The sequence below is a fragment of the Notamacropus eugenii genome, chromosome 1 (assembly GCF_028372415.1).
Source record: "Notamacropus eugenii isolate mMacEug1 chromosome 1, mMacEug1.pri_v2, whole genome shotgun sequence".
Lineage (NCBI taxonomy): Eukaryota > Metazoa > Chordata > Mammalia > Diprotodontia > Macropodidae > Notamacropus > Notamacropus eugenii.
Genome location: NC_092872.1, coordinates 254,602,453 through 254,630,386, shown reverse-complemented (window position 1 = coordinate 254,630,386; position 27,934 = coordinate 254,602,453). Strand labels below are relative to the sequence as shown.

The 27,934-nt window shown below is 36.9% G+C and overlaps 1 protein-coding gene across 7 annotated transcripts in view; it reads left to right on the top strand.

Annotated features, from left to right (window-relative positions):
* Positions 1-1,830: 1,830 nt before the first annotated feature.
* The window catches only part of MORF4L1 (mortality factor 4 like 1), a 44,667-nt gene continuing 18,563 nt past the window's right edge, over positions 1,831-27,934 (top strand). Inside the window, exons 1-8 of one of the 7 annotated variants that reach the window (XM_072628579.1) lie at positions 1,831-1,953; positions 6,940-6,986; positions 11,078-11,145; positions 16,022-16,138; positions 17,351-17,437; positions 18,687-18,767; positions 20,866-20,922; positions 27,081-27,106. In XM_072628579.1, the coding sequence (XP_072484680.1) occupies positions 1,914-1,953; positions 6,940-6,986; positions 11,078-11,145; positions 16,022-16,138; positions 17,351-17,437; positions 18,687-18,767; positions 20,866-20,922; positions 27,081-27,106 (523 nt within the window). In that variant the 5' untranslated portion in view covers positions 1,831-1,913. Of the gene's footprint in view, positions 1,954-2,272; positions 2,405-6,939; positions 6,987-11,077; positions 11,146-16,021; positions 16,139-17,350; positions 17,438-18,686; positions 18,768-20,865; positions 20,923-27,080; positions 27,107-27,934 lie in introns of those variants that run through there. The other 6 variants (XM_072628583.1, XM_072628581.1, XM_072628580.1 and 3 more) reach the window with 6 other exon arrangements.

The window sequence follows — 27,934 nt, the reverse complement described above, 5'->3', positions numbered from 1 at the left end:
AAGCTGAGTTCAAATCCAGTTTCAGATCCTTATCAGGTGTCTGACTCTGGGCAAGTCACTTAACATTGGATTGCCTTAGTTTTCTCTACTGTAAAATGGGGATAATGACTGCACTGACCTCCTAGGATTGTTGTGAGGATCAAATGAGTAAAATGTAATGAGTAAAAAGTACTTAACACAGTCCCTGGCACACAGAAGGTGCTTAATAAATGCTTATTTTCTTGTGGCACTCCATTATTTAAAAACTTTGTTTGGATCCTCATTTTCCTATGGAATATGCACTTCTAATTCTACTGCAAGGTGTCTTTACGCTGGTTTTGCGTCTAATCTTATCTCACTTGACTCAGTTGCTCTAAGTCCCAGACAAATCCAACTAATTTCTGTCCCCTCATCTTTTCCTGCCCTTTTCTTTGCTGCAGTCCTTTTACTCTTGAAATCAGCTTGGGTGTTATAAAATGGCAGCATCTTCCAAAATTATTGTAAGCGAAGTGCTTGAGCAATGGGAAATACTTCTCCTTGGGAAGGATTTCCCTTCCTTCCTTGGTTCTTCATCCACTCCAACAGCTGCAGGTGACCTTGGTGCCCTTGCACAGCCCTCCCTCACTCAAAACAAAGTCAACTGCAAGTCATATCATCATTTCTCCAATGTCATGGTCTTCTTTGAAAAGTTTGGAGGAGCACAACCTGAGAGTAGACCAAGATGCCTGAGTGGGGACCACACAACTATTAGGAAGCAGCCCTGGGACTGCAACCTCGGGTCTTAGACTCCAAATCTAGAGTTCCTTCCACAGCTCATGAAGTCTTCTATTACCAAGTTGGCCAAGCTTCCTGCTTCTAATGAGATTTCACCTCCTTTCCACTTCTTAGGAGGAATTCCCCTGGGCTGTCCTTCTGGCCTCATCTCCCTCTATCTCCTAGCATCAAATAAAGGCTTGTTCGATGGAATCTCATCACCCCCACATGCCCAGCTTCCTATACAGTCCTGGGCGCAGCTTGCTCTAAAGGGTAAGGTGGGTTCAAATCCTGCTCCGGCTCCTTTCTAGTCAGGGGGATTCATGAACTAAAACCCTAGTTGCTATTGAGAAGTTACCTCCATCATCAGACTGGGAGTAACTTGGGGCAGGGCCTATTTTTGCCCCTTTTTTGCATTCCCAGCACTGCCCAGTGCCTGGCACAGGGTAAGCGATTGATACACGCTCATGGACTTCGAGATTATCTGTAATTGATCCTGGATGCGTCCTGCTCGTACGTGGATAAGTATTTGTATGCTCTCCCCCGTTCGGCTGACAGCTCCTCAGCACTCTGCACGGTGCCTAGGGCCGAGTAGGGGATTAACAAACGTGCTTTGACTCAGAGAGGACCCCAGTCTACCCTTTCTGTGGCAAGTTGTCTTCTTTGGCTAAGACGCGGGCTTTGCTCGACTTCACTTGAGTAAATGCGGGTGGGGCAAGGAGAGAAGCTGGAACTCAAAAGAAGGAGAACTGCAGGTTATCTCTCCTATCAGTCCGTGGCTCCTCGAGGGCAGGGACGGTTTCCTGCCCCACCCACGGCACGTACCGGGCACTTACAAAAGGTCTTCGCCATTCCTGGATTGAGTGACGTACTGGGAAAAAAAGCCAGCCAACTCCCCTCCCAGCATGCCTCGGGCGGCCCGGGGGCGGGCCTGCGCGTGCGCCGAAACGTGCGCGTGCCCGTCCCCCCACTGCAGTCCTTGGCCAAGGGTGCGCGCGCGGCTCTTGGTGCTTCGCGGCCTGCGGGCTTCTGGCTAATCGGGCCGGGGGCGGAGCCGGGCGTGACGCTAGGCTGGGCGTGGTGCGGGGCGGTGGTGGCTGCGGCGGCGGCGAGGACGACGACGACGACGGCGGGGGGAGGAGGCGGAGAAGCAGGAGGCGGAGGCGGAGAGTCGTTCATAAATGGCGCCGAAGCAGGACCCGAAGCCCAAATTCCAGGAGGGTGAGTGCGGGCCGAGGGCCCCGGTGGGGGCGGGTAGGCCGCGATAGAGGGGCGGGGGGAGGGCCTGAGGAGGCTCCGCTAAGTCACCGCGGAGCACCTGAAGCCGGGGGGTGGGGGGGAGGGGTGCTAGATCGAGTCCCCGAGGGCCGCGATGTGGCGGCGCCTTTGTTTGCTGGCGGAGGGCCGGTCCTGCCTTTCTCTTTGTCCCCGGAGCGCCGTCGCCCCTTGTGGTCGTTACCCGAGCTTGTTGGCCGCCCCTCCCACGGAAATGTAGCTTTTCCTTCAGTTGTTTATAAGCGCGCTCCTGGCCGGGGTCCGGAGGCTGCCGGGCCCCTGATCGGGGTCGCGCCCTTCATTTTTACAGAGGGGGAAACTGAGGCCCAGAGAGGGGAACACCGCGTGACTGCTGACTCCCCGAGCTGTTCGGGGCAGGGTCGCAGAAGGGTGAGAGGTAGGGTTTGGATTTGACAGATGAGGACACCGAGAGTAGTTCCCCGGGTCGGGCCTCTCGGGTAGGTGAGCAGGTAGCCGCCCCTCCCCCCGCCTGGGTCCCGAGGATCTGCCCAGGAGGGGGAGGAAGGCCCGGAACTCGGCCCCGGAGCTCGGCCCAGGCGGGGAACCATGGCCGAGGCCGAGGGACCTACCGGGCGTTTCGGGCCGCCTTCCTCCCGGCGCTCGGGAACATGGCCGCCAGAGACAGGGCCTGATGGCGGGGGCGCTCTTGTGCTGCGGCTGGGGCCCTGGCGTCAGAGAGATGGCATCGCCTTGGAAAGTGCGCTTGTTCTCTACCGTGGAAACCGTGCGGTGCAGCTCCTCGGTTTACCCTTTTGCTATACGTTAGACAGTTACGTCATCCCTGACGTTACCGTCCAGGACGGAGGTTTGCTTCAACGTAGCATAGGATCCTAGGCAACCTTGCTTCCGTGGCAGAATTCGTTTTTATATGTTATCTTAAGGAACTTTTCCTTTCCCAGCCAACATTTGAGAATGTGCTGGCATTCCGCACCAGTGCCTTTGAGCTGTGGGCAGGCCGTGGTTGGGAAAAGGAGACTAACACTTAGCTGTGGGCTGCATGTATACCCGAAGTGCAGGTGCTGTGATGCTGGAGGTGGGCCCAGGAGTGGTCCGGGAAGGAAGGGTCGGTGGAGGGTGAGAGAATGGTTAAGTAACAGCTGCATTTACATATTCTTTAAATATGTAATTTTAAAAATTGCTATCTTTTTCCCTTATAGCCACCCTATGAGGGATGGGAGTGGACTTAGGATTTAGTTGGTACTGGGATCAAAGGGATAAGGAACAAAACTCCCACTACCAGTTTTAGTTCTGTGTTGTCTCTGCAACTTCATTTATAGGGTGTTACTTAGAACACCGAGAGGTTAAGTGACTTTCTTGGAGTTAACCAGCTAATACGTATTAGAGGCAGGACTTCACCAAAGTCTAGGTCTTCCTGCCTTCTAGGCCACCTATGTATCTGCTACCCTGTGCTGTCTTTGTGAGATAGATCCTTTCAGTGTTGCCTTAACATTCATTAGAAGTGAAGCTTCTTGGAGGATTCATTGTTTCATTCATTGTACCTGTATCCCTAGTTCCCAGTGATTAGTAATATGCCTGTGCTTTTAGACTACAGGCGGAGAGGATGACTTTGCTGGCAGGAAGGCCTGGGTTCTTGTCCAGGGGCGCTACCTCTGTGTTCATAGGTAAAGTCACTCTCAGGTGTGCACCCCCTGGTAACTTGTTATAAAGGACTCACTTATCATTGGTATTTTCTTACACATCAGGAAAATCACACACTTGGAGAGGGGAAGTGACTAGCCTATGGCCACACAGCTAATAAATGAAGAATTCAGTATTCAAACTCTTCATTGGTTTTGGACTGCTTCTGCTTTGAGTGATGACAGTACTAGCCTGTTGGGAGTGTAGGTGGTGGGAAGTGTGGGAAATGAGTTGAGTAAGTTTTAGTGTAATCATGGATTTACATATTAAGGATTCTGGATTCAACTCAACATTTTTTTTAAAAAATTTATATATTTTTATTTTTTAGCATTCAATTTTATGAAATTTTGAATTCTACATTCCCCCAACCTCCACAAGATGGAATGCAATCTGATGTAAGCTATACATGTACAATCATATTAAACATTTCCACATTTGTCATGTTGTGAAAGAAGAATCAGAACAAAAGGGAAAATCCATGAGGAAGAAAAATACAAAAGAGAAAATAGTATGCTTCAGTCTGCTTTCACACTCTATAGTTCTTTCTCTGGATGTAGATAGCATTTTCCATCTTGAGTCCTTTGGAATTGTTTTAGATCATTGCATTGTTGTGAAGAGCTAAGCCTTCTGAAGTTGGTCATCAAACAATGTTGCTGTTACTGTGTACAGTGTTCTCCTGGTTCTACTTACTTCATTCAGTATCATTTCATGAGAGTCTTTTCAGTCAACTCAGCATTTTTGCATTGAATTGTAGGATATAGATATTTGAATTGAATGCACATTAATTTCAATTAAGTATTTCAAATTGAATTGTAGGATTTATGTACTATCATTACTTCAGTATTTGAACAGGCATCAGGACCAGACTGCAGAAGGTTTTGAAAGCCAGACAGAATGGTTTCGATTTGTCATTTGTAATCATAAACTCCTCTCATAAATGAATCTCAGAGCAAATTTTTTTTGAGAAAGTATGATCGATTAGTTTACAATGAGATAATTTACAAGAATATTGTGAGGGGAAAGTAGCATCTTTTAATATGAAGATGGACAATATATTACTAACAAAAATCAATTTTCTAAAACATGAGACTTATAAATTTTCATAATTCTTTAAAGTAAAATAAAAAGTTTGTATTTTCCCTGGAACTAGTAATATAAAAGATCATATTATTTTGTCTTGAAAGTACCTTCCTTTTTAAAACATGTTAGGATCCTGCTTTTGGTACCATGCACATCATACTGACTTTGGAAGTACATGAAACAAAAGGCAAACACATGGTATTTAAAATGGAAGCATATTTTCTAAATACAATATAAAGCCATCAAATTATATGCTTGAAAGAGAATTCTTTGTGTCATTTAGTGGTTCTCAGTGCAACAGATAAAATGTAAGTGAGGGTAACATTCTAAACATAAGGAATGGGGTTTCATAACTTGTGTGATCTTAGTTTCCTCTTTTGTAAAATTAGAGGACTGAGTTAACCCACATGTTCTCTTCTCACTCTGAATTTATGAATCTAACTTCTACTTTCTAGAATCAAGAATCTACTTTCCATACATGACTGTGTGGAAATTCAACATTCTTGGACTTCACAAATAGTTTTTGCTAAATAGTCTCCAATACTTTGTGTTTCATTGCAGTGAAGAAAATTGCAGAGTTGAACCCAGTACCCTATATGTAGTTAATGCTGTAAGGGCTACTAGGTGGTGGAGTAGATAGAGTGCCAAGTCTTGGAGTTAGGAAGACCCAAGTTCAAATTCAACCTCAGACACTTTACAGCTGTGTGACCTTGGACAAATTACTTCACTGTCTTTGCCTCAGTTTCCTCATCTGTAAAATGTACTAGAGAAGGAAAAGGCAAACCCCTCCAGCTTTGCCAAGAAAATCTCAAAAGAAGTCACAAAGGCTTAGTGCAGAAATGACTGAACAACAGCAGTACTGTAATAAAACCATTCCTATACTAGTGTGTATTTAAATGAACATTTTGCTTTAAAACATGCATTCTTCACCCTTTTTGAGTCATAGATCTTTTTAGCAGTCTGGTGAAGATTGTGGACCCCTTCTCAGAATAATGTTTTTTGAATGCATAAAATGAAATACATAGGATTATAAAGGAAAGCAAGATTTAGTGAGGGGAAAAAAAGTAATTTTTTTTCTCCATCTGAGTTTCATGAACCACCTGAAATCTGTTCATACACATTGGGGATTGGGATCCTTAGATCCCAGTTTTTAAGAATCTCTGTTCTAAAAGGTCAGGTTAGTGACATATGTATGTGTTAAGGCTGATAAGTAAACTTTTTTTTTTTGTGGTATCTTAGTACTTCATTTTTAAAGTACCACTATTTTTACACAGGTGACACTGGTCCAATTTGTGTATGCTCCTTTGTGTAAAAGGGTGATTGACTTTTGAAATTCCCTTTTAAAAGCAGAAACAACCAGAAAAAAAACTGATGAAAACTATTGTATTTTAAACCACTTTTTGATTCAGGAATAACTCCCTTATTTGAATAACTAGGACTCTTTTTAGTCTGTAATAACTTTGGAGTATAGTAGACTGGTCTTATTGGTATCCTTTTTGATTTTTTTGGTGACTGTGTTGACCTGATTGATGAATCCAACTAGACTAAATAACTGAGGAGTAACAGAGCTATTCTCTGTTAGCCTTCAGGGATTCTTCTCTCTCTTCTACCGGGGAATTTAGGAAGAAGGACTGAATCAGGACTGTACAGCTCAGGGTTGGAAATGCAGGATTCACCTCTAATTTACGGTTGATTTTAGGCTCTCAGGTTTCATCTAGTCATTTTTATGACTGTTTAGCTTTTAAAATTCTGTCATGTGGATTCATATGGAATGGGGTACCCTTCAAATACATGACATGCAAAAAAATTCTAAGTTGAAGGGCATTTAGAAGAAAGAAGTTGAAGCTTCAATATATAGATTGTATTGTTTTACATTCAGATGATGGTCATGGGAAAGACATGGTTTCTGCTCAAGTAACAAACTAACAATTTTACGTGTATAAACTATACCTTCCTTTTTTTGTTTATATCGTTGACATCTGTGTTTGTCTCAGGTTCATATAACAGAATCCTGCTCATTTGTGCATATATTTGAAATTTGACCTGAAATGTTGATGTTCCCCTTAGCTTCACATAGAGTTATGATTTTGCTGGTGGTATAGTATAAGGCATGGGTAGTTATTTTATTTCATTGTCCCTTATCTTGAACCGATACAATTATGGATTAATTGAATACTTTGAAATATTTTACAGGTGAACGTGTGTTGTGTTTTCATGGACCACTCCTTTATGAAGCAAAGGTAGGAAATCCCTTTTTCTTTTACCATATTCCTGAGAGCTACTTCTGATTAGTTTTTCTTAGATACAGTTTTTCTTATGCAATCTCTCTTTACCTCTTGCTTTGGTAGAATACTTGCTTTTTTATTCTTTTTTTTTTCTGTTTCCACATATCTGCTTAATTTCTTTTCTTTTAGTGATCATTAACCATTGTCCCTGCCAGGCTGCTTGAACAAGCAGCTTTAGAAAGAGCTGTGGGAGTTGTAAGGAGGAGGCAGCAAGGAGTTGGTTTTTAATAAGTAGAAAAAGCACATGAACTGTCTATGGAGAGAAAACTGCCATCCTTTGTGCTTTATTTTTCAGGTTATAAGTATGGGTTTAGATTCTATCTGCATAAGGTCATGTTATTATACAAACAGATATTAGGTAAGCATTTTATTATACCAGGTTAAATGTTAAGGCTGACATTGAAAAATTAATTATATTTGACTTTTGAGTTCATAGGTGTAGAATTACCCATTTTGTGAACTATCTTTGCCCAAATTTCAATTTCAGATTTATTTTCCCTCTATCTTGCAACTGACACTTTATTCTCAGTGGAAACAAACTAATTTTGTTAGTAAACTTGAGTAAATCTCATCTGTATGTTTATTTCCTTCATCATTATACATTGCAAGCCATTCATCACTACTCATCCTGTGTGAATTTTGTCCATGTATTTCCATATAGCCTCTCTAGAGGACCTACCAGAAGAGGAAAATGGACCTGATTTGAAATCTTCCCCTTGGTATTTTAATATCTCATGGAAAACAGTGCTGCCCTTGGACTGTCCATATATTGTATCTTGAAGTATGACTGAATTGTCTTCCTTTCGAGTCACAAATGTCCTTGATAGTATATTTTGAACTACTTCTCATTTGCAGATCATCATTGGTAGTATTACAACCCAGTTATACCCACCAGGTTCTTTCTTCATTGCCTTTAGGCAATTATGATTCTTCTGGGATTGAACTGTTCTGTGATTTACACCTAACATTGTCAGGAGAGTGTTGGTGTGGCTAGGTTGGTCTTTTGTACATAGCACATTTGGAACTCATTGGAAGTGCTATGTATTTTCCTGAATGAAATCAGTCTATCTCATTTTCTCCTGTTCATCTGCAGTGCCTGTTCGAAATGAATGTATATATCTATTGTTCAGCTTACTTTGACTGCCAACTACTATATCATTATATGGGCAATAGGTATTTTGCATCCATTTGGTTTTTCTTGTGTAGATTGCTTGGACCAATCTCTTTTGAATGGCTTGGAATTTCATAAGGTCCCCTTTAGTGGGCCATCTAGCATGGGGTCATCAACAGACCGAGAGCTTACCACCCATAAAGCCGCATTCCACGATAATTGTTGATACCACTAATGAACGTTGTTTCCTGTTTTATGTTTATACTCTGGATTTTTTTTTAACAAAAGGCTTTGTGAATAATACATCCTTTCAAACAATTCATGTGTGATCTTTGCATTTGTGGTGAAGATCTTATTGGTGGGAGACCTTTTTGCACTGTCAAATTAGTCACATGTGGATAGGGAGACAGCCTTCTGTTTTTCCCAGCCTGTAGCTCTGTAATCTGCCATACTCATCTGCAGACATTTCTTATGTTTTCATCATGGATATCCTGATAATGTGAAACGCCATTTTTATAAAGATTATATAGATGAGCAAAGGCTGGGATTGCTTATGTCTTCCTGCTTGTTTTGGGTATAATAATGTTAGCCATTCTTTGGGATCCTCCCCTCTTTCCTTTGCTATTTTTCTCTAGCTACTTTGAAAATAATTTTTCTCAAATTTGAAATTATTTTGTCTCCATCAGATATTTCTTCTGTATTTGATCTGGTCTTTAAAACTTCATCTTTTTAGGCTCCAACTTCTCCTTCCTATAGCATCTTCAAGTCCTGGAATCTAGATGTGCAATTTGTCTTCATTTATAATGAGAAGTCATGTAACAACACTTGCGCGGCCTGCCTCACTTCATTCTGTTGCTCCAGTGCTTCCTCACTCTGTGTCTGGGATTATCAGGTTCAGTTGGGTTTCATGTTGAGCTTTCTGCACCCTCAGTTTCTTTTCCATTGCTTTTTGTAGTTTAGCAGGGTGAATCTGTTAAAAATCCTTGGGGATCTTTCCTGGTGTTTTGCAAATGAGCTTATTTTCTAAGGTGATGGTGTCCTTGGTTCCCGTGTTTAAGCTTTATTGTTTACCAGCATAAACCACCCCAGCTAGAAAAAGCAGAGTAGAAAGAAATGTTGGGTTTTATTCTTCTGTTTCACTTGATGAGTACAGGTGTTTAAGGTAGCCTTGGTTTTTAACACTTGTATTATGATTTTGCCCTTTAAAGATGTGTGGGTTGATACAGTGTTTGGAGACAGTATGTACCATGTTAATTTGTTTGTTACTATGTGTATAGAAATAACTTTATATGTTCATAAGTTGTCACATAAATAGCATAATTTAAGTAATGAGACGTTTCACATGAAAACATGTAAGCTCACTGACTTGTAGAAGCTTCAGGTATTGTAAATATGTCATAAATATGTATCCTAATGAGATTGATAAGAATAAGTACATGTGAGTCCTGTTAATGTTATTTTGTCAGTCTAATACAAAATTGTCAAATTTTTTATTATGGCAGCAGAAAGCTAAAATTTTTAACTACAATACTTTAATTAGAATATCTTTTAAGTGATTGTTTGAACAGCTGGACCTATCTTTATTTAAAGAACGTCATCTCAATGTGACTTTAAAACATTGTCATATAGAAGCATCCCAAGATGAGAACTTGTTTGTCCAATAGGACTACCAGGATTAAAGATGTATTTTAAAAAATCTATCACAGTAAGTGAAATTGTAAATAATAGTTGCTGCCAGTTTTTGCAAAACTCATAATTTGATTGCTGGCTATTCTAAATAAGTCAGTTGGAAATAACCAGTAGCCAGTAGCCTTTTTAAAAACAACTTTAAAACAGGGAATGGTCCAAGGCCTCCAAAATCTTAGTGAAGTTTTAAGCTTTTGAAGCTTCAGTAGCTTACAACTTAAAATTTGGGGACGCTGTATATATCAGTTTGAGTTAGTAGCATGTATTGTTGGCAGATATCCTTAACAATTTTAAATTGCGATGAAACTTTTTCTCAGTAGGGCCTCAGATAGTGAAAGTCCCTTCCCTCCCCCAAGTAGATGAGTAAAATCAGAAAAAAAAACTTGAAATGTATATCTGGCTAGTAATTTTGTAAATTTGAGGGTTTGTAATCTTTACTAAAAAGAGGGACTTTACTCATTCAGTGTTAAATGTTTTGAAAATGTTTACTTTCTTGATTCTAATAGGAAAGCATAAATTTTGTGTGTTGATGTCTCTGCTACCTATTGTCCTCCGTGTTTCCCTCTTACCACTTAATTTTTATTGGCTCTTTGTGTAAATGAACCATTCCTAGGTTCCAATTTGAATTTGTTCCTTGAGAATACAGTGAGATGGTAATTTTAATTTAAAATATTTTTGGCATTCTTGATTTCCTTAGCATTTTTTTCTCTTACTGGCTTTCACATTTGCTTGTTTGATTACCTTATGATTTTTGTAGCTTATATCTTGCTATTAACTCTTGATATTCTTTTTCATTGTAGAACTAGTTTTTTAAGAACTAGCCTTTTTTGAATATGTCTTTTTCCTAGTAATTCCAATTTTGTTGACTTTTCTTCTATCTTGACAGAATGTTTTCTTTCAGATTATATGTTTATATCATTTAAAAGTTGAGTGTAGTGTTTTAGGAAGTCAGCATATGACTTTTTTTTTTGGTTAATTCTAAAATAAGTTTGACCTTTTCTTGATTACATTATTAAAATAATAAAAATGTATTAATAAGAAAATAAGGTTGATTTCTCACTACTCCACTTAAATTTGAGTATATTTTGTTGTTGGCTATCCTTTAAAATTTTTAGGCTGACTAAATTAACCTGTAGAATTAACTCTTAATTAGCAGTCTTTCTCTTCAAGACCTATTAAGGCTTTTAAATAATTAAGAGACATTGAAAAAATGATATATCTGAATCATTTGTTTTCTTCTTTGTTTCAGTGTGTAAAGGTTGCCATAAAGGACAAGCAAGTGAAATACTTTATACATTACAGTGGTTGGAATAAAAAGTGAGTATTGGAGCTCTGCACACAAGCCTCTTTTTTTCTCATTTAAACCAAAATAAAGTCACAAAAGAGTTTGGGTCATGAACTGGTACAAGCTTGGGTTTCTAGAACCTTGATGTTTTTACAAGTGATTTTAAGCTACAGTATTTTATAATGCAAAGGTAAATTGTAATGTGATGAAAGAAATTAATAGCAAGCAAATAAGATCCTTTTAACCATTTCATTTATTTAGAACTTACTTAATTCTTTGGAGCATGAATTAAATGTTCACTCAGCGAAGAACCTAGATTCTTGATTGTCAGCAGTTTACTTAAGAAAGAATTGCTTGATTTGGGAATAAGTGTGTTTGTCTGTCTGTGTGTAGAGTGATCTGGTAATATGATTTAGTAACAGTGATCCCAGCCTATTCTGTTCTGTGTCAGATTTTAGTCTTGTAAGAGGTACATTATATGTGAATAGGATAAATATGAAAGTTGGGCTCATAATAAGATAACTTTGTTATCCTTGTGCAAAGTACTTCTCAGTTGACTTGGAAACATGAACTCCAGTTTTAGCTTTTTGGCTGCATTGTTAGTACACAGCTACTCCAAAGTGAACGAGAACTCCCAGTGGCATTTCTATTTTATGCCAGGATTATGCTATAAATTGCCTTTTTCAGACAACTGAAAGTCCTGTGCCACCTTAGCAACCCTGTATTGATGAAACAGCTAAAATGATAAAACCAGCTTTTAAAAAACTCAGGTTTGCGTCTGTGTTTGTGTAGACATAGTTTTTGCTGACTAGTATGGACATGTGCTGTCTCCAGAGACTCTATGTCTATGTGTTATTCATTTCCTGTACTTTGAAACTTTAATGCAAGTCTTTTTTTTGAAAGTCAGTGTAGTATTATGAAAGAGGTGATTGTTTCTCATGGGGAGGAACTAAAACATAAAGGATTAGATAAGTCCAAATACATAATGCTACTATCAGACATTTTCAGAACATGATTTCAAATTTGGCACCTTTTATACAAGGCATTTAAGGATCAGGTGTGGAATCTTAGTCACACAGGGCTATTTCTCTTCTTGAGAATTGATCTGCTGTGCTGGGGTTTGGATGGTGCCCATGGATCTCTGAGTAAAAGGTCTTCTCAGTAATTTTGGGCTTTTCTCACCAGGTTCCAGAAAGATCCAGATGTTATTTTTAGTTCTGCAAGATGATGGAATCCCCTGTAATTTCTTTCCTTATGTGCTATAAGATTGATTAACTTTAATTTAACCAGCAGGGTTTTGTCCTTCTGCTGCAAAGAGGTATCCTTCAGTAAGGCATTTGTTTTTGAGTTTTTTGTAGGGTTGATATCTCTTGTCAGGCTTTCAACATTCCATTTCCTGATGTTTCTTGGGTCCAGCATCATGCGTTGTAGTCTCTGTTGGTCTCTCTGTCTGGGTTGTGGTGTGCACTCATACAAACAGTTGTTTGTTTCTCTGTGAATCTGCCTGGTCTGTGGGATTCTTGATGTAGAAGTTTGGCCTTGTAGGATGCACGTGGTAGCTAGGAAAATGGGGCACAGACCAGCAATGTTTCCCAGGCACAAAATATTTTGCTTTTCTGCCTTGTGATTTTATGTTTCTTTATCATCTGCTCTCATCTGGGCCAAATAGATTTGTTTTAGGAGAGGTGGTGGAATTATTTCTTTAGCATAGTGGTAATTTGGCAAGCAGTCTCACTTTTAAATCTTCTGTCCTTTTAGGAAACTTTTTGGAGCCCCAGAGGTCCATGTTATATATTAGACTTAGTAACTTCTGTTGATGTCATAGAAAGAGAAAAGGGAATTTTAGTTTTATGGATGTGTGATTATTTACCTGTAATCTAAAAAAGGGTTTCTTAGGTGTGACCTGGGAGCCGATTACATTGCCACCTAAAGTCTAGGATTGTGTTTTGTAGTCTCTTTGTTGGTTTCTACCCTTTTGTCTGCTTCCCCAAATTATTTTCCTATCAACAGTTACCTCACCTGCTTCTTTTTAGGGGTTAAGGTCTAGCCCCTTTCAGGATCATATTGCTGTTCTTTTCTTTGAACTTGCTAAGTTAAGGCTTTTGAAAGCATGTTAGTTTATATTTACTTAGGCTAACTTTTCATTCTTGTCTCTGTGAAGCTAGTCCCAAAGTAATATTTTCATCCTTTTAACAGACAATAGTATTATTGTATATGTTTTTATGTTAGCTTGTAGGTACTACTTGTGATGTCTTAAGGATCTAATTAAATGCCTACCTATTTCTTTGATTAGTGTTCTTTGATTAGTGTTCTTTAATTGGTGTTCAAATAATGTGGTTTTGTTGTTGTTTTTGCATTTACCCTTTAATTTCATGAGTATGGTGAATTCTGGTGTGGAATCTCTCCATTAGTATGATCTTGAAGCTGATAAATATGTAATGTAATTTTTGCCACATAGTAATTTGTGATAATTTAATCCATTGAAACAAAGTTCAGCCAGCAACACTGAGTCTTCATATTTAATATTTTGGGAAATAACTAGGAGATCCCATTTTTTTGCCTGTTAGAAATAAGATTTTTGTATCAGGAAAACAGATACTGCATTTATGCCATTATCTGGCAGAATCCATTTGTTAATTGTTTATCCTGTAAATCTTGATATATTGTCTCATGTTGTATGTGGTTTTCCAATAGCTTGTCTTCTCCTTACCTGAAAATTAACCGTTGACATGTAGATGTTGCTCTTTTCCAAAACTTCTAGTTTTCTAGTGACAGCCCACCAGCATTCAGATAGTTAAAGAATGCTTCAGATGAACAGGAACTTGCAATGAGGTTGAGAATCCTTCCAGAAAAACAGCATTACTTTGCGTTTAAAATGTGTAAAAGACACCAGGGAAGAATGAGTAATAAATTCATGATTTTGATTTACTTCCCCTACCTTGTAAGATTAATTGTTTAAGTGGTTAGACCTTCTGCCTCCTTAGAGGTGTGAACATATGAAAATGTTTAGAGACTTTTAGCTCCCTGGCTAAACTTGGAGGCTATGGCAGTCATAGGTATTTGTGAAGGTTGTCAGTACCAAACTCACTTTTGATGTGGATTCATTTCCTAGGAAAGTTTGGAATTCTTTTTTGTTTGTGAAAATTTTGCACATGATAAATACATAAAATTCAGCCTATAAGTTGCCCAACTCAAAGCCACATTGAGGGACTCAGAGACTGGGCAGTGGTGTCGTGTCTGGGTAGAATCCTAAGGGAAGATTACATAGTGAGATAGGGAGTCCAACTACCCAGAAAAATTAGGGCAGCAAATGTGGCTAACAGATCTCCTTTTTAATGCATAATTTCATGTAAACATGTTTAATTCCAAGTTTATTTTTATTGGGCTTGTAGTTTTATTTAAAGTTAGGAAAGCCAAGAATGGCTGCTTTCAGTCTAAATTATGGTTGCTCCCAAACCCAGTAAGTCCATATAAGGAATGTTCAAGTTTGGAGTTAATTTTCTAGCATTCTGAGCTAATTGCAAGCTAAAGTCAATTTTAATAGCTTTTTTATTTTAACAAATTTAGTCTTGTATCAACTTTCCTTCAAAAAAATTAAATATTAAAGGTAATTTTTACCTATACCTAAAATCTTTTCATGTACATCAACAAAATGCATCTGAAAAAATTCATTTTCCATGTTTCGTCAGTGACTTAGGAGAGACATAGGAGGAAGTAACTTCACAAAATTGGTCCTAGATTTGTTTCTAGTACCTATGCTGGAGATTTCTAAATTAAAACTGATTTGAAAAGTTGTAGCCCAGCAGGCTACATTCAGGTAATGTCCTGAATGTTGTATTTCAGTCTGTAGGAAAACTGGATATCTTTTGGATTTTATTTTTTATTAATCATTTGTCACTTAAGAAAATGAGATTTTAATCATTACATTGGCAACTTGGCATTTTTATTATAGGCAATATGTGTAACCCTTATTTTTCATATTTTAGTCATTTGTGATCAGCTAAGCTGCCTTAGTGGTGATATCAGAACAAAGGATATTTGACTTTTGAATGTATATTTCCTAGTAGTTCAGTAAAATTATTTAACCCAAAATAAATCAAGGGAAGCATAGCAGTGACCTTATTTTTTTGGTTGAAATTTGAAAATAGAAAAGTTGTTTATTAAAAAAATAAAATTATCAGAGGGACAATGTGACATGTATTTAAGTTACCAAATTAACTTGATAAAATTTTAGGTTAGAAAGTGTTAGCCAGTTGTACTTCCTGTATAAATTAACTACTTATTATAAATGGATGATTATATAGTAACATTAGCTAGGATGAATACTTTGTAAAAGACTTTAAAAATCCTTTGGGGGAGGGGCAACAGAATGGCTTAATATTTTTTTCTAATTTCTTGATGTTAAAACTGCATGATCCCATATTGGCAGGCTATAAGGAGACAAGCTACTTTTAAATGATCTAAACGAGAATCAGATTATTAATCCTGGTAGTATTGTCTCATGTATTTTAATGCAATTTTGAGGAGGGCTAATGGGGAAGTTATTAGTAGCTGGAAGGCTCATGGAAAATACTTAGTGGGAAAGTCATGTCTTGATTCATAATTTGTTTTGAACTAATTCATCAAAATGGGGATAGAATGTTTTCTTTAAGAAGAAACAACAAAACCCCAAACCAAAAATTGGAATTTCCTTTCAAACAAATTAATGTGTAATTTTTAAAAGAAGTTCAATAGTTCTGCCAACCCTTTATGCTAAGATACTTGTTCTAATCTAAAGTCTTCAGAACCTATTAGAAATGATTGATACAGCCATTTAAATACTCCATTTGTAAATAAATCTAAATAAAGCTTAAGCTAAATTCTGCACATAGTTACTGAGATTACTTTGTACTATGCTGTCTACATCAGAAGTGCTGTGAGGCCCAGGCGCTCTGAAAAATCTTTGAAGACACGTGAGGATATTGTAGCCCTTTTTCCTGTTCCTGAAGGAGCTCCCTCAGTACACCACCCCTTCCTGACCTCTAGGTAAATGCATGTTTTAAAGTTTTCTCTAGGAAATCATATTGAGGATTATGGGGTCGCCCTCCCTCTTTTTTTCTTTTTTTAAGATAGAAAGTATGTTTTTTCCTTTCTTTCTTTCTTTCTTTTTTTTTGTTCATTTTAAATAGGAGGTCAAAGAAGTGGGGAATTAGTCAACCAAAATTTTTCCTCTTTGCTTTGAGGACATAGCTAATTGTGTTACTAAAGGAGCTCCATCAGTAGGAAGAAAAGGCTTACTTACTAACTTTGATACCTCAAAAGGCTGCATCCCTTCACTAGGGTTTTCTTAATTTTTTTTAAATTTGGGGATGGCTTTTTCTTTTTTCTTTGCAATATCACACCAGAAACTCTTGATTGGAGGGAGCTTTTAGAATTGGGGGTGGTTGGTGTACTTGACCAATGGCATTACAAAAATACCTTAATGGCAACAAGGCAGGTGAAGGAATTGTTATGCCTGCAGTAACATATGATGAGGGATAGTTTCATGTGGTGGAATAATGATTGGAATGGTATAGCTTTGTAAGTTTTAGCTGTAGAGTATATGCTAAAGATAATTTAAGTTGACTCCCTGAGCATTCTCGAGGGGGAAGAGTGTTCAGAAAACATTTTATGACTCATTCATATGAAAATAACAGACTGAATAATGTCTTGATGACTTTAGAAAAATACATCTGTAGGCTCACATGTTGAACTATTTGTTAATAACTAGAGAAAGCTAATCAATTTTAATCTGTAACAGAATCAGTTTATACATTTTTCTGCTTCATTATGGCATTTTTAACCTTGGGATTAATGTAATATTTTGCATAGTATTGAATATTGCTTCTGTGAATCTTGTAAAGGTATAGTGTTTAAAAATATATGTATTTATACATATTCAATACCACCTTATACTAATTCCAGAATAATTGTTTTAAAACTCTGCTTTTAGAGTTGTGCTTGCTTTTAACTTTTAAGCGTTAGAATTGTGAAGTTGCTTGGGAGAGACTGACGAGCCTTTTGGACTCTGCTGGAAAAAGAACTCCATTTGGGGAGCATATTTTTAACTGCTCCCCAACATGTAGTGTCAGTTCATCAAATTTAATTCAAAACAATCTTAAGTCTTATCTGCCTGGGTCTCTTAAATAATAATTGGGAACAGACTCTGAGTAGTGATTCTAATTGTTGACTGATCTCTTAACTTTTTTCTACCCATAGCTGGGATGAATGGGTTCCAGAAAGCAGAGTACTCAAATACGTGGACACAAATCTTCAGAAACAGAGAGAACTTCAGAAAGCCAATCAGTAAGTTTATTTTGCAAAATAGATATGAAGCTAGTAATCCCTTTAAATTAATCTTTGGACACTTGGCTGGAAGGGCATTTTCACTCTGCTGTAGCGTGGTTTTAGGGTCCATGTTACCTATTGGATTGTACTTGAGACTGTACAGGAAAGACTTTTAGTCCCTGCTAAGGAAATGGAGATACCCCTGCAGGCATTCAGTGCTTGTTACTGCTTGAATATGTCATCAGCCAGTCTAGAAGCAGAGGAGACAGATGCATTAACTTCAGTGTAGGTGGAATTTTTATAGCTCATTTTCTTGGCTGGCTTGGAGAGATTATATATTATAAATTTTAGGTCCTGAAAGTTTCACATGAAGGTGTGGGGTACGGGTGGTGCTGGGGTGAGTCATGTATGATTCAGTGCTGTTTGCTTCTTAGTGATTGTACCACTGTGATCTTTATGCTTCAGGAGCAGGAGGTCCTTGGAAGATTCTAAAGGACTGTGGGATAATTCTCCCAAGCCTTTGACTCCCTCCCTTTCCCTTTGCATTTTATGCTTTTTAATTTTTTCTAAAGGGAGTCTTATTTAGGTTTGTGGTTTTAATGTTTCATTTTTTCCCCTGAGGTTTTTTTCTCTTAGAGTTGAAATATATTTTAAGACATTTTAGGCTATTAAAATTGCTTTAGAAGGGAAACTATTTGAGTGGTCCTTAAGGCTTTGTGCCTTTTGAGAATAAAATAGAATTATTTCCCAAGTAAGCTAGAGAGAACCTTCTGTAGTCTCCATTTAAATTTATTTTTAATATGACTTTTAGGCTTCTTCCTTTTCCTTCTTAGGGGCTTTTTATGGACATAAAATTATGTTTCCCAACACTAAAGCCTATCTCCTTGTGTTGACACTATACCTGAGCATTATTAGTTTTGGAAAAGCTGCCTTTTAGATTACAGAGGACAGCTGAATATTTCTTTCTCCCATTTGAATTTTGTAGTATAGATGTCTTGGAAGTAGTTAAACCAAACCAGTTTCTTTTAATTTTAATTTTTAGATATGTTTTTAATTAATGTTTCTGTTTCTGCCTGTTTCATCCCTACATTACATTCCCTAACTTTAAAAACCTTTAAACTTCACACATTTGTTCTAATTTAAAGTCTTCAGAACCTACTAGAAATGATGGATACAACCATTTAAATACTCCATTTGTAAATCTAAATAAAGCTTAAGCTACATTCTTTAATTTTAAGATTTTTTAAAATTGAATTTATTTTTGAAGGGAGCAGTATGCAGAAGGGAAGATGAGAGGGGCAGCTCCAGGAAAGAAGACATCTGGTCTACAGCAGAAAAATGTTGAAGCGTAAGAAGTTTTATCTTTTATTTAGTGTGAGAGATTGGCATTTTATATATCATCTTTTATAGATACATACACATTCAGCCTCTGCGTATAAACTTTTTATCATTTAAGTTAGGATTTTATACAAATAAAACCCCTTGTTTTGGAACAGTGAGAATAAATTCCAGTGTACATCATTAATATATTAAAATTGTTGAATATGACTTATGCTAAGCTATTTTTTCATCAGTTTTTTTCCTGGATATTTTTTTCTCTCCTCTTCCCCTTTTAGTAGGGTATATACACATCCATGCATATGATAAGTTACCTTTTACATATAAAAATGGCATTACTGCCCTAACATTTGTAGGGATGAGCTTTCGGGTACTTATTTAGTAGTGACTGTGTCTGAGCCATCCACACTCTTAACCTAAAGTCCCTTAGCATGAATTTGTGAGGTGGCTGATTGGAGGTTAAGGTTCAGAAAAGAAGCAAAAGATTTCCTTGGGAAAGAAAAAGGCTAGTCTAGGGATCAGAACTGTGGCTGCATTGTCATTAAAAAGAGTTAAGTAGGATAAAGACAGAAGTTAACATGTTTCCTATCTACATGCACATGTGGCTTTATATAGGTGCATGTAAGAAGGTGAAGGAATGAAACTTTTCTTTAGTAAATGTACTTAGTTATGAATGAGTGTTACTAAGCCTAGAACAGAGAGGACCTCTCATTACCTTTTGGAATAGATGATAGAATTAATTTCATTCTTTACTACATTAGAGTTTAGTGTTTGCAAACCATTTCTTTTGACTTCTGTGTGAAAGAAATCTAGAATAACCATCAACACAACTCATACTTGTAAACCATTTCAAAATTCATTGTAAGTTTTTCATGTAACTTCCAATTCTCAGTTTTTCAGGCATGCACAATTCTTGTGTTTACCATTTTTGGTAAAAGGTAGTTTTATTTAATAAGGCCAGTATTCTATATATAGTTATTTTCCTGCCATACTTATCAAAGGGCCAGACTTCATCGTCTAATCTATGTCTTTTCCCAGAGAAATTAGTGCAAATTTTTAAAATTGAAAGAATTGGTTGTATATAGTTCATCACATCTTGTTGTTCTTAGAATTGCAGAATTAAAATTGAAAATGCAGTTGATGCATGTTAGAGCTTTTCATTTAAGTTAGTTCATTTTGAAGATATAAATAATATACAACTAGTTATATATTTTGACATTTTAAAAAGATTTATCTTTTATTTGTAAGAAGTGGTGGTATTTTTTGTTTTTTTTTTAAAATAGGAGTACTAACTGGTGGTCTTAAGTCACTAGGTACTCTTAACTATTGTTTAGTTAGTATTTAATAGGTTTCCTTTGTTGCATGTATTAACAAATTAGTGATTTGGTTTTTTGGGAAATTAGTCTCTGTAGTAGCATGTAATAAGAGTGGTAGTAAATGAGATTTTAAAATGCAGCAAGCTTCTGATTCTATAGAAATGTAACATTAAAGTAATATTTTGATTTACATGAAGTTCTTTAAGGACTGTGTACTAAACCTGGGATAGAAATGTAAAGGAAATTTTAAAGAAAAACCTCTTTACTAAATAAAGACTTAGAAATTTAGAGATCCTGCATTTTATCCCTGGGATTACTATATAATATTCAATTGAATAGTAAGTGCCTCCTATATGATATGTATTTTTATATTAGAATATAACATATTTGGTGGATTCTCAGCCACTAAAATATAAGGATCATTATTAAGAAAATCTACAAAGTGAAGCTTCCTTATAATACTTCGGGGGAAGAGTTTGAGTTGTTGAAGCTTACACATGGGCTGAATAATTTAAGGCATATGTTGTTTTAGGAACCCTTTGCTGAGACTATTAGAAACAAGTTAAGTGCTGTGAAATATAAGGATGGAAGTGCATTATAATGAAGTTTCACTGCATAAAAGTTAATTTGAAGACACACCCATATACATCTAAGTTCTTTCATAGAGGTCATATGGAAATAGCTTCCATTTAAGATAAGTTTTGGTTTGTTTTGGAAAGTAAGGTTCATTTCTTTGAAGACTATATACATCAGGTCTGACACTCTGTCCTTACCATAACCCATTGTGCCTAGACTTTTTCAGAACAGATGGATCACTCGCTGTTTGGAGACCTCTGCAATATCAATGCGGTGAGTTAAGGATGGATTGTCATACCAGATTTTCATCCTGATATCCATGTTCCCTTGTTTTTGTAGGTTTAATAAGAGTATTCTTAATCATGCATAAAAGAAGTCTTTCAGGCTTTGTTTTGAATTTTATCATTGATAACTTTGTTCAGTTGGGTGTGTTAGCACTCAGACTTTTTTTTTTAAGTTTAGGAAATAATTGCTTGAGTTTTACTGAGTAGTTTTTGCTCAGTTTATTTTGGAAACTTTTGCAACTCTTTTTCACTGTAAATGTAATTATTAGTAAGCTAAATTGTCAACTGTTCATACATATTTTCATTATGTAGCTCCCCAAAAGATCAACGATTAAAGTTGTTAAGAATAAGTTATGGTAGCAGTGGTCTAAAGGCCTCATTAAAATCTCACTTATAAGTCAGTTTTACTTAGAAACTGAATCGTAGTGACCAATGCTATCTGTAGTCAAAAGGTATATGAGTAGCATTTCTCTTTTTTGCTCACAGATGGTCTTTATTTTAAGTAGCAAACTGAGATCAGTAATCTGATTCATAGTTTAACTCTACCTGTGTCAAGTTCAGTTTTGAATCAGTACAGATGTTCTTCCTTTGATGAATTAAGTTCATCGTCCTTAAAGTATTGGCATATACCGTTATTTGAATAAATTACTGACTGGATTCTATTACTTACGTGCCAGACGTCTTGTGAAGTTACTGTTAATAAATTAATGATCTGGGTCTAGAACTAGAGAAGCAAAAAAGTGACTCCAGTTGCTGCATTTGCAGGGAAGACCTTTCATTCCTTGTGAATTTTACATTTTCTGTTGCCATCACGTTCACAGTATTAAAATGAGCTTAAGAACCCTGGGTTTGGGTTCTTTTTTGTTTATTACACAGTAACTTATGTGTATATAGCACTTTCATGGTTTACAAGTTGCTTTATGTGGCTAGTTTTGCCCTCTAATATAGCATTTTAAGTTATAGGATGTTCTTAAAAATAAGAAACTTAAACATTTTCAGTCTGTTCAGCACAGTAAGGTGTTTGTAATAGAGTTTTTTACTATCCAGATGAATAGTTATATAACTTATAAGGGACATGGGACACTTAATAATTGTCTTATTTATTACATTTATTTTGTGAATACTTTGTAAAACATTTTAAAATGTCTTTAGGTGGTATTACTTATGAGTCTAATATCTACAGTTTTTCGTTATAATTTATGTCTTCAATACCTGGGCTGCTGTCAGAACTATGTAATTTTTTCTGTGTTTTCTTGGTGCCTTAACTTCCTTTCTTTCTGGTTCACTTTTCAATAATGGCCTATCCAATTTTGTTTATTGAATTTTCCTTTCTTATCCTTCCCACTTAATCTGGCCTCAAGTATCCTACTGAACTATCTCAACAGCTTCCATACTTTACTAGTTATTCCTGTTCCTTATATTTGTGAAAGCCCATTTTCCAACTAACTCTTTCTTCATTGTGTTCATTCACCTGTCATCATTAACTTTTTTCTTTTTTAAACAATCATAATATTTTAGAATTTGCAGGGACACTAGAGATCTTCTAGTCCAAGCTTCTCATCTTACATTTGAGGAGACTGAGGCCCAGAGAGGTTGTTACTTACCCAAGATCACAAGATTTTTCCATGGTGCTGTAGGTGGGAGTCTTGAAATGTGTGATGTTTAAAGGTTTTTAAAGTTAGGGATGTAATGTAGGGATGAAACAGGTAGGTATAGAGACAAAAGGGTATAGTTTCATTGGTTATATCTCTTGAGTTATTGTCTGACTTAAGAACTCATGGTAGCTTGAATATATGATCCCTGGTACTTTCTTTGTAATCTTCTGAGACACCAATAGTACCCTCTGGTAGAAGAATGGGGAGAGAGTGGGGAATTAAAGGAATGGGGAAAAGAGTATCCCCTAGGGACCATTGAAACTTGAACCTGAAAGAGTGCTGAGGAAATACCAGGAATCAGGCATTCTGGCTGAAGGCTTGGGTGTGTACATGTTTAGGATACCTTTAATTAAATTTTGGGATCCCTACTTAAGCATTTGGCAATTTGAAAAAAGTAGCCATGGATACTTTTTCAACTTGAAAATGCTGTGTAAAAACTGTATGGTTAATTTGCAAGAACTTTGGAGGGCTTTGAGATTTGTTTGAAGATTGGGATGAACTTTCTGTATTTGGAAATCTTTCATACTTTTATAACAATACATTTCAGTTCTGCTGAAATTAGAGCATTTCTGTAGATTTTTTTAGGGAAAGACTTGAGGCCTTCGTTTTTGTAGCTTAACAGAACAACAAAAAAAATCTCCTAAAAGCCTAAGATGTGGAATGGATTCTCTGGGTAGCATAATGAAACACGTTAATTCTCATACTGGTCGCCTTTTAATGCCTGAAATTTTTAGAGGGTTGTAACTAGAAAGGGAAAAAACAGAGCAAAGGGGAGTTAAGTAATAAACTTTTCCTTCCTGTTAGGAAATAGGATAACATGTTTATCATGTACATTATGTAGAAGACTCACATTTTTATTCAAATATGAATAATTTAAAACTTTTTCTCTCCTTTTCCCCATGGATTAACTGGAGTATTCATGAATATAGTTAGTGATCCATAATCAGTAATTCAGAGTACATTTGTTTTCTTTTCAGGTCCTTTGAATTCATGAAGTTTGACTAGGATGGGATGTCCTGGTAGCAGGTGTGATTTGATGGGATTGTTAGGCTCACATTTGCAACCAATGATTAGGAGTTTAGATTCTCTCTTTGTGGACTGTAAAACATGGTATCTTATCAGCTGATCCTGAATCAGAGCCCAGTTGATTTAGAGCCAAGGATATCCTGGGCATTGGGAGTCTGGTCTAATTGTCTGTGTTTTACAGATGAAGAAGTTGAGGGCTAGAGAGACAAAGAGGCTCACCCAGGGCCACCCAGGTCATAGCAGTTTGGTGATTTTGAACAGTTCTCAGGTTCAGAACCCAGGGTTCCTCTGGGCCATACTGCTTTACACTTCTTTACATTGTCTCATAAAATAGTATTGGCTGCTTGTTAGTAAGAAGAATTGCTGACAGTGTTTTAAGGTTTACAAAATGCTTCATATTTGCTGTGTCATTAGTTCTTCACAACAGCAAAAGCCTTATGAGATAGCAACCACAGACATCATTTACAGATGAGGAAATTGAGGCTCAAAGATCATACTGTCAATATCAGAGGTGGGATTGATGCCCATGCGTCTTCAGACTCCTGAATCTAGTACCCTGTCTAAAAGATCCACATTGTGTCCTAAATGCTTACTGTCTAGTAATCATTTCCCTCTTAGTGAGTCTGAGTAAACATGTTGTATGACACCACCTGGATTAACATTTGTTGTGTCCTCACTCTTTAATTTCTTTAATGGAATAGAGAATTTAAAATAGAAACAGTGACCAAAAGAGGCATCGAGTAATTATGAAAGTGGTTGATCTCTGGAATCTCTTGCCTATCCTTAGAAATTAGCATGTACTCATTGCTGTCAGAATAAAGAAGGTATATGATGCTGTCAGGGATGCCAGACACTTACTGCCTACACGTGATTGGTATGACTAAGCTTGTAAATGACTGACTGAAGCAAGGTTATGGATAATTTGGAGGCTCTTGATCTCTAGAATCTAGGTGATCTTTCAGCTGTACCATTGTGGTTTTTATGAGTGGGAATAAGATGATTGGTCTCCACTGGAATAGTGATTCTCTGTGAGACTGTACCTTCTTTTCATAGATCTTGGGGAAAAAAGACTTGAAGAAGTTAATTTTTGATCTGTGCCAGGTAACTGACTCAGTTAAGAGTTGGAAGGGACCTTAAAGTCTGCTCCATCACCCTTATTTCATACATGAAAAAACTTAAGCTTTGATAGAACAAATTTACCACATTTTTAGTTTGTTATGGTAATAGCCTGCCAATCTAGAACACTTGATAATCACAAGGTATGTTAAGTTGTTTTCTTCTCAACAGCCCCACTCACATGAGGGCAGAGAGAATATTACAGAAGAGGGAATGGAGTCTTAGGTTAAATGACTTGCCCTGCTAACACATGACAAAGCTGGGAATCAAGCCCAAGTCTTAGGATTCCAGATTTAGTGTTCTTTTCACTGTGCGTCTGCTGATTATGTGAGTGAAAAAAAAATATGTATATGCTTACGAATGAGAGAATTTTATATTTGAAATTTGGTTTTCAAAGACCTCTTTCATGCAATAATGAAAAAAAAAGTCCATTGTCTGGCTGGTCATAAGACCTGAACATTCATTACAAGTAGGTCATTTCACAAATCACTTTGGTGAAATTACTCTGGGCTTGATATGGATGACTTTTGAAGTCCCTTTCAACTGCAGGAGCTTAGTTCCTAAAAGATAAAATATTTTTAATTTTTTAAAGCTAATAATAACAGTTGTCTTTGAAACTGTACAAAGAGGCACTTGGGACAAGTAAATTAGAATTGTAATGCTAATCAGATTACTGTTATATTTTCTCTAACCACGGTTAACATTTGTTAATTGAGTCTATGTCAGGGTTTCTTAACTTGCAGTCTGGGAACTTGATTTTAAAAAATATTTTGATAATTATTTCATTATAAGTGGTTTCCTTTGCCATCCTGTGTATTTTTATTTTATGCTTTTGAAAACATACTGAGAAGAGATCCATAGGCTTAAAGTGGACTGTTAAGAAAGGTCCATCACACAAAAAATGGTTAAGAGCTCCTCTTCCACCTTCCTTTTATTTTGATGAAAACCAATAGATACTAATTAAGTCCATTTAACCTCTTTGGATATTCTGACATATGAGTCTTTTTCTTAATATTTCAGTATTTCAGGGACCCAGGATTTATTCTTCTTGACACTCCCTCTTTTGGTGCCCCTGTCATCTATAAAACAGTATAGGCATATTCCACCCTTTTACTGGCCTTCAGGAGGTATTGGCCTTCAAAAGACATGGACTTTTTCTGGCATGGACTGTTTCTGCATGTAGTTATTATGCTTGTTCTATGGTGACAGAGCCACATGCTCTCAGTCTTTCTGGGTGGATAGAAGTATGTCCCTGATATAGCTGTAGCCTTTGAGAAGCCAGGGTCCTTTCTTGGCTGTGATGAAGCATTGGAGGAGGTTTTTGTTAATAACTGAGGTAATTCATATGGGGGTTCTATAGACAGATAGTCTTTCCGATTTAATGATAAATAACATTTATGTAATGTTTTAATGATCGCAAAGTGGTGTATGTATGTAATTTCATTCAATCCTCACAACAGCTCTGTGAGGGAGGTATATTACACATTTATCTACATTTTACAGATGAAGAAACTGAGACTCAGGTTAAATGTTACCCAACTGGTAGGTGTCAGACTCTAAGTCAAGCCTAGTACTTACTGAGTGCCCATTCTGTTTTTTTTGTAGTATAAATGGAAGAGTATATGTTAGTCAAAGGGGAAAAAGTGAATTCATGGTGTATTCTGTCTAAACTGGGGCTACGCAGAATTATGCACCATGATGTTGATTTTCAGGGATGTGTCTCCTACAGAGCCATTGAACCCAAAGGAACTTTGACTCAGAGGAGTGCAGTGAGGAATGAACAAGACGAAACCCTCAGTGCTGCTGCTGCTTTCAGCATAATACAAAATCTCGTTTTTGCTACCTATATGTTAAAAGCTTTTAATTTGGCATTAGGAGTAAAGTTTTATGTAGGAGCGTTTAAAGTGTCACTTACATCAGCATGAAACCAACCTATCTTTCCATGGAAAAGGTTGTTGTGATGGTTGCTTTCCTGTTGTTCTAGATGATATACTTAAGTAATGTAACTGGTTTTAATGATTGCATCTTGAAATATTCATGTTAAACAGTGACTCCTGAGTAAATATGAAGTATTTTTATGGCAGCCTGCACAGTAGTTTTGGATTTCTTCTTGCTCACCCTTTGGGAGACGATGTGAATGCATCGCTCTGTTCGTATAGCTCTTTAGGTCTGAACAGGAGAGCACCTTTATACTCCTGTGTTTTTTGCTGATGCTGTCATTGCTGCACAAGCTGACCGTCAAGATTGAGTAAAGTGAAGGGGGTGACTTTTTTTTTAAATTAGGAAATAACATTTTACACAAATTAATTTCTTGTTTCTTTTCCACTCTCTTTTCCTCCCCACCCTCTAGGAAAACCAAAAAGAACAAACAGAAAAGTAAGGACATTAATTTTCTTCCTTAAGACTTTATTTTCATTTTATTAGAGATCTAAAATTTAAATTCATTATTTCAGTGAAATTTGTCATTAAGTTATTGTAATGGAGTAACATTGTAAATACGGCACATTTTACATATATAGGAAATAATTTTGTTTGAAAGATATTATCTTTTTAACATTTTAATAAAGGTCATTTTGGTATAGTGTGCCAAGTTTTGAACAGGATGTTTGTAGAACTCCACTAGCATAAGACTTGGAAACTCCTAATTTTATGTGTTACTTTTTAATTTGCCTGGTTCGTTGTTTAAGCAAGAAAGCTTATCTTAATTTCCTTTTCCTTGACCTTTTTGCACAGTGTCAACTATGATGAATACAAATGAACTATAAAGAGTACAAGCCAGTGACTCGACCATTCTTTATGCCTTCCATGAAATTTGGTCAGCTTTACATTCCCCCTTCTCCCTTGCATATTTCCTACTTAACTGTTTTGAGCCAGAGAACATATTTGTAAAAATTTTATTTTATCTCTGCCTTCAAAAAAAAAAGTAGTACATGTTTTTAGTATATATCAGAGTGTATAATGTGTTAACAAAACTAAAACACTTCATAATGCATAAATATTTTCAGAAGTTGACCTTTTTCTTTTTGATGTTGCTTCAGAAAAGAATCTTCTAATCGCTTTTTTTATATTTATTTTCAGTGTGCTACAATCACTACCATATAGCTTAGATTTTTTTCCCTCCCTCCCCCTCCTTCCCCCCCACCTACCCCCTCCTTCCCCAAAATAGGTTCTACACATACATTCCTGTTAAATACATTTTCACCA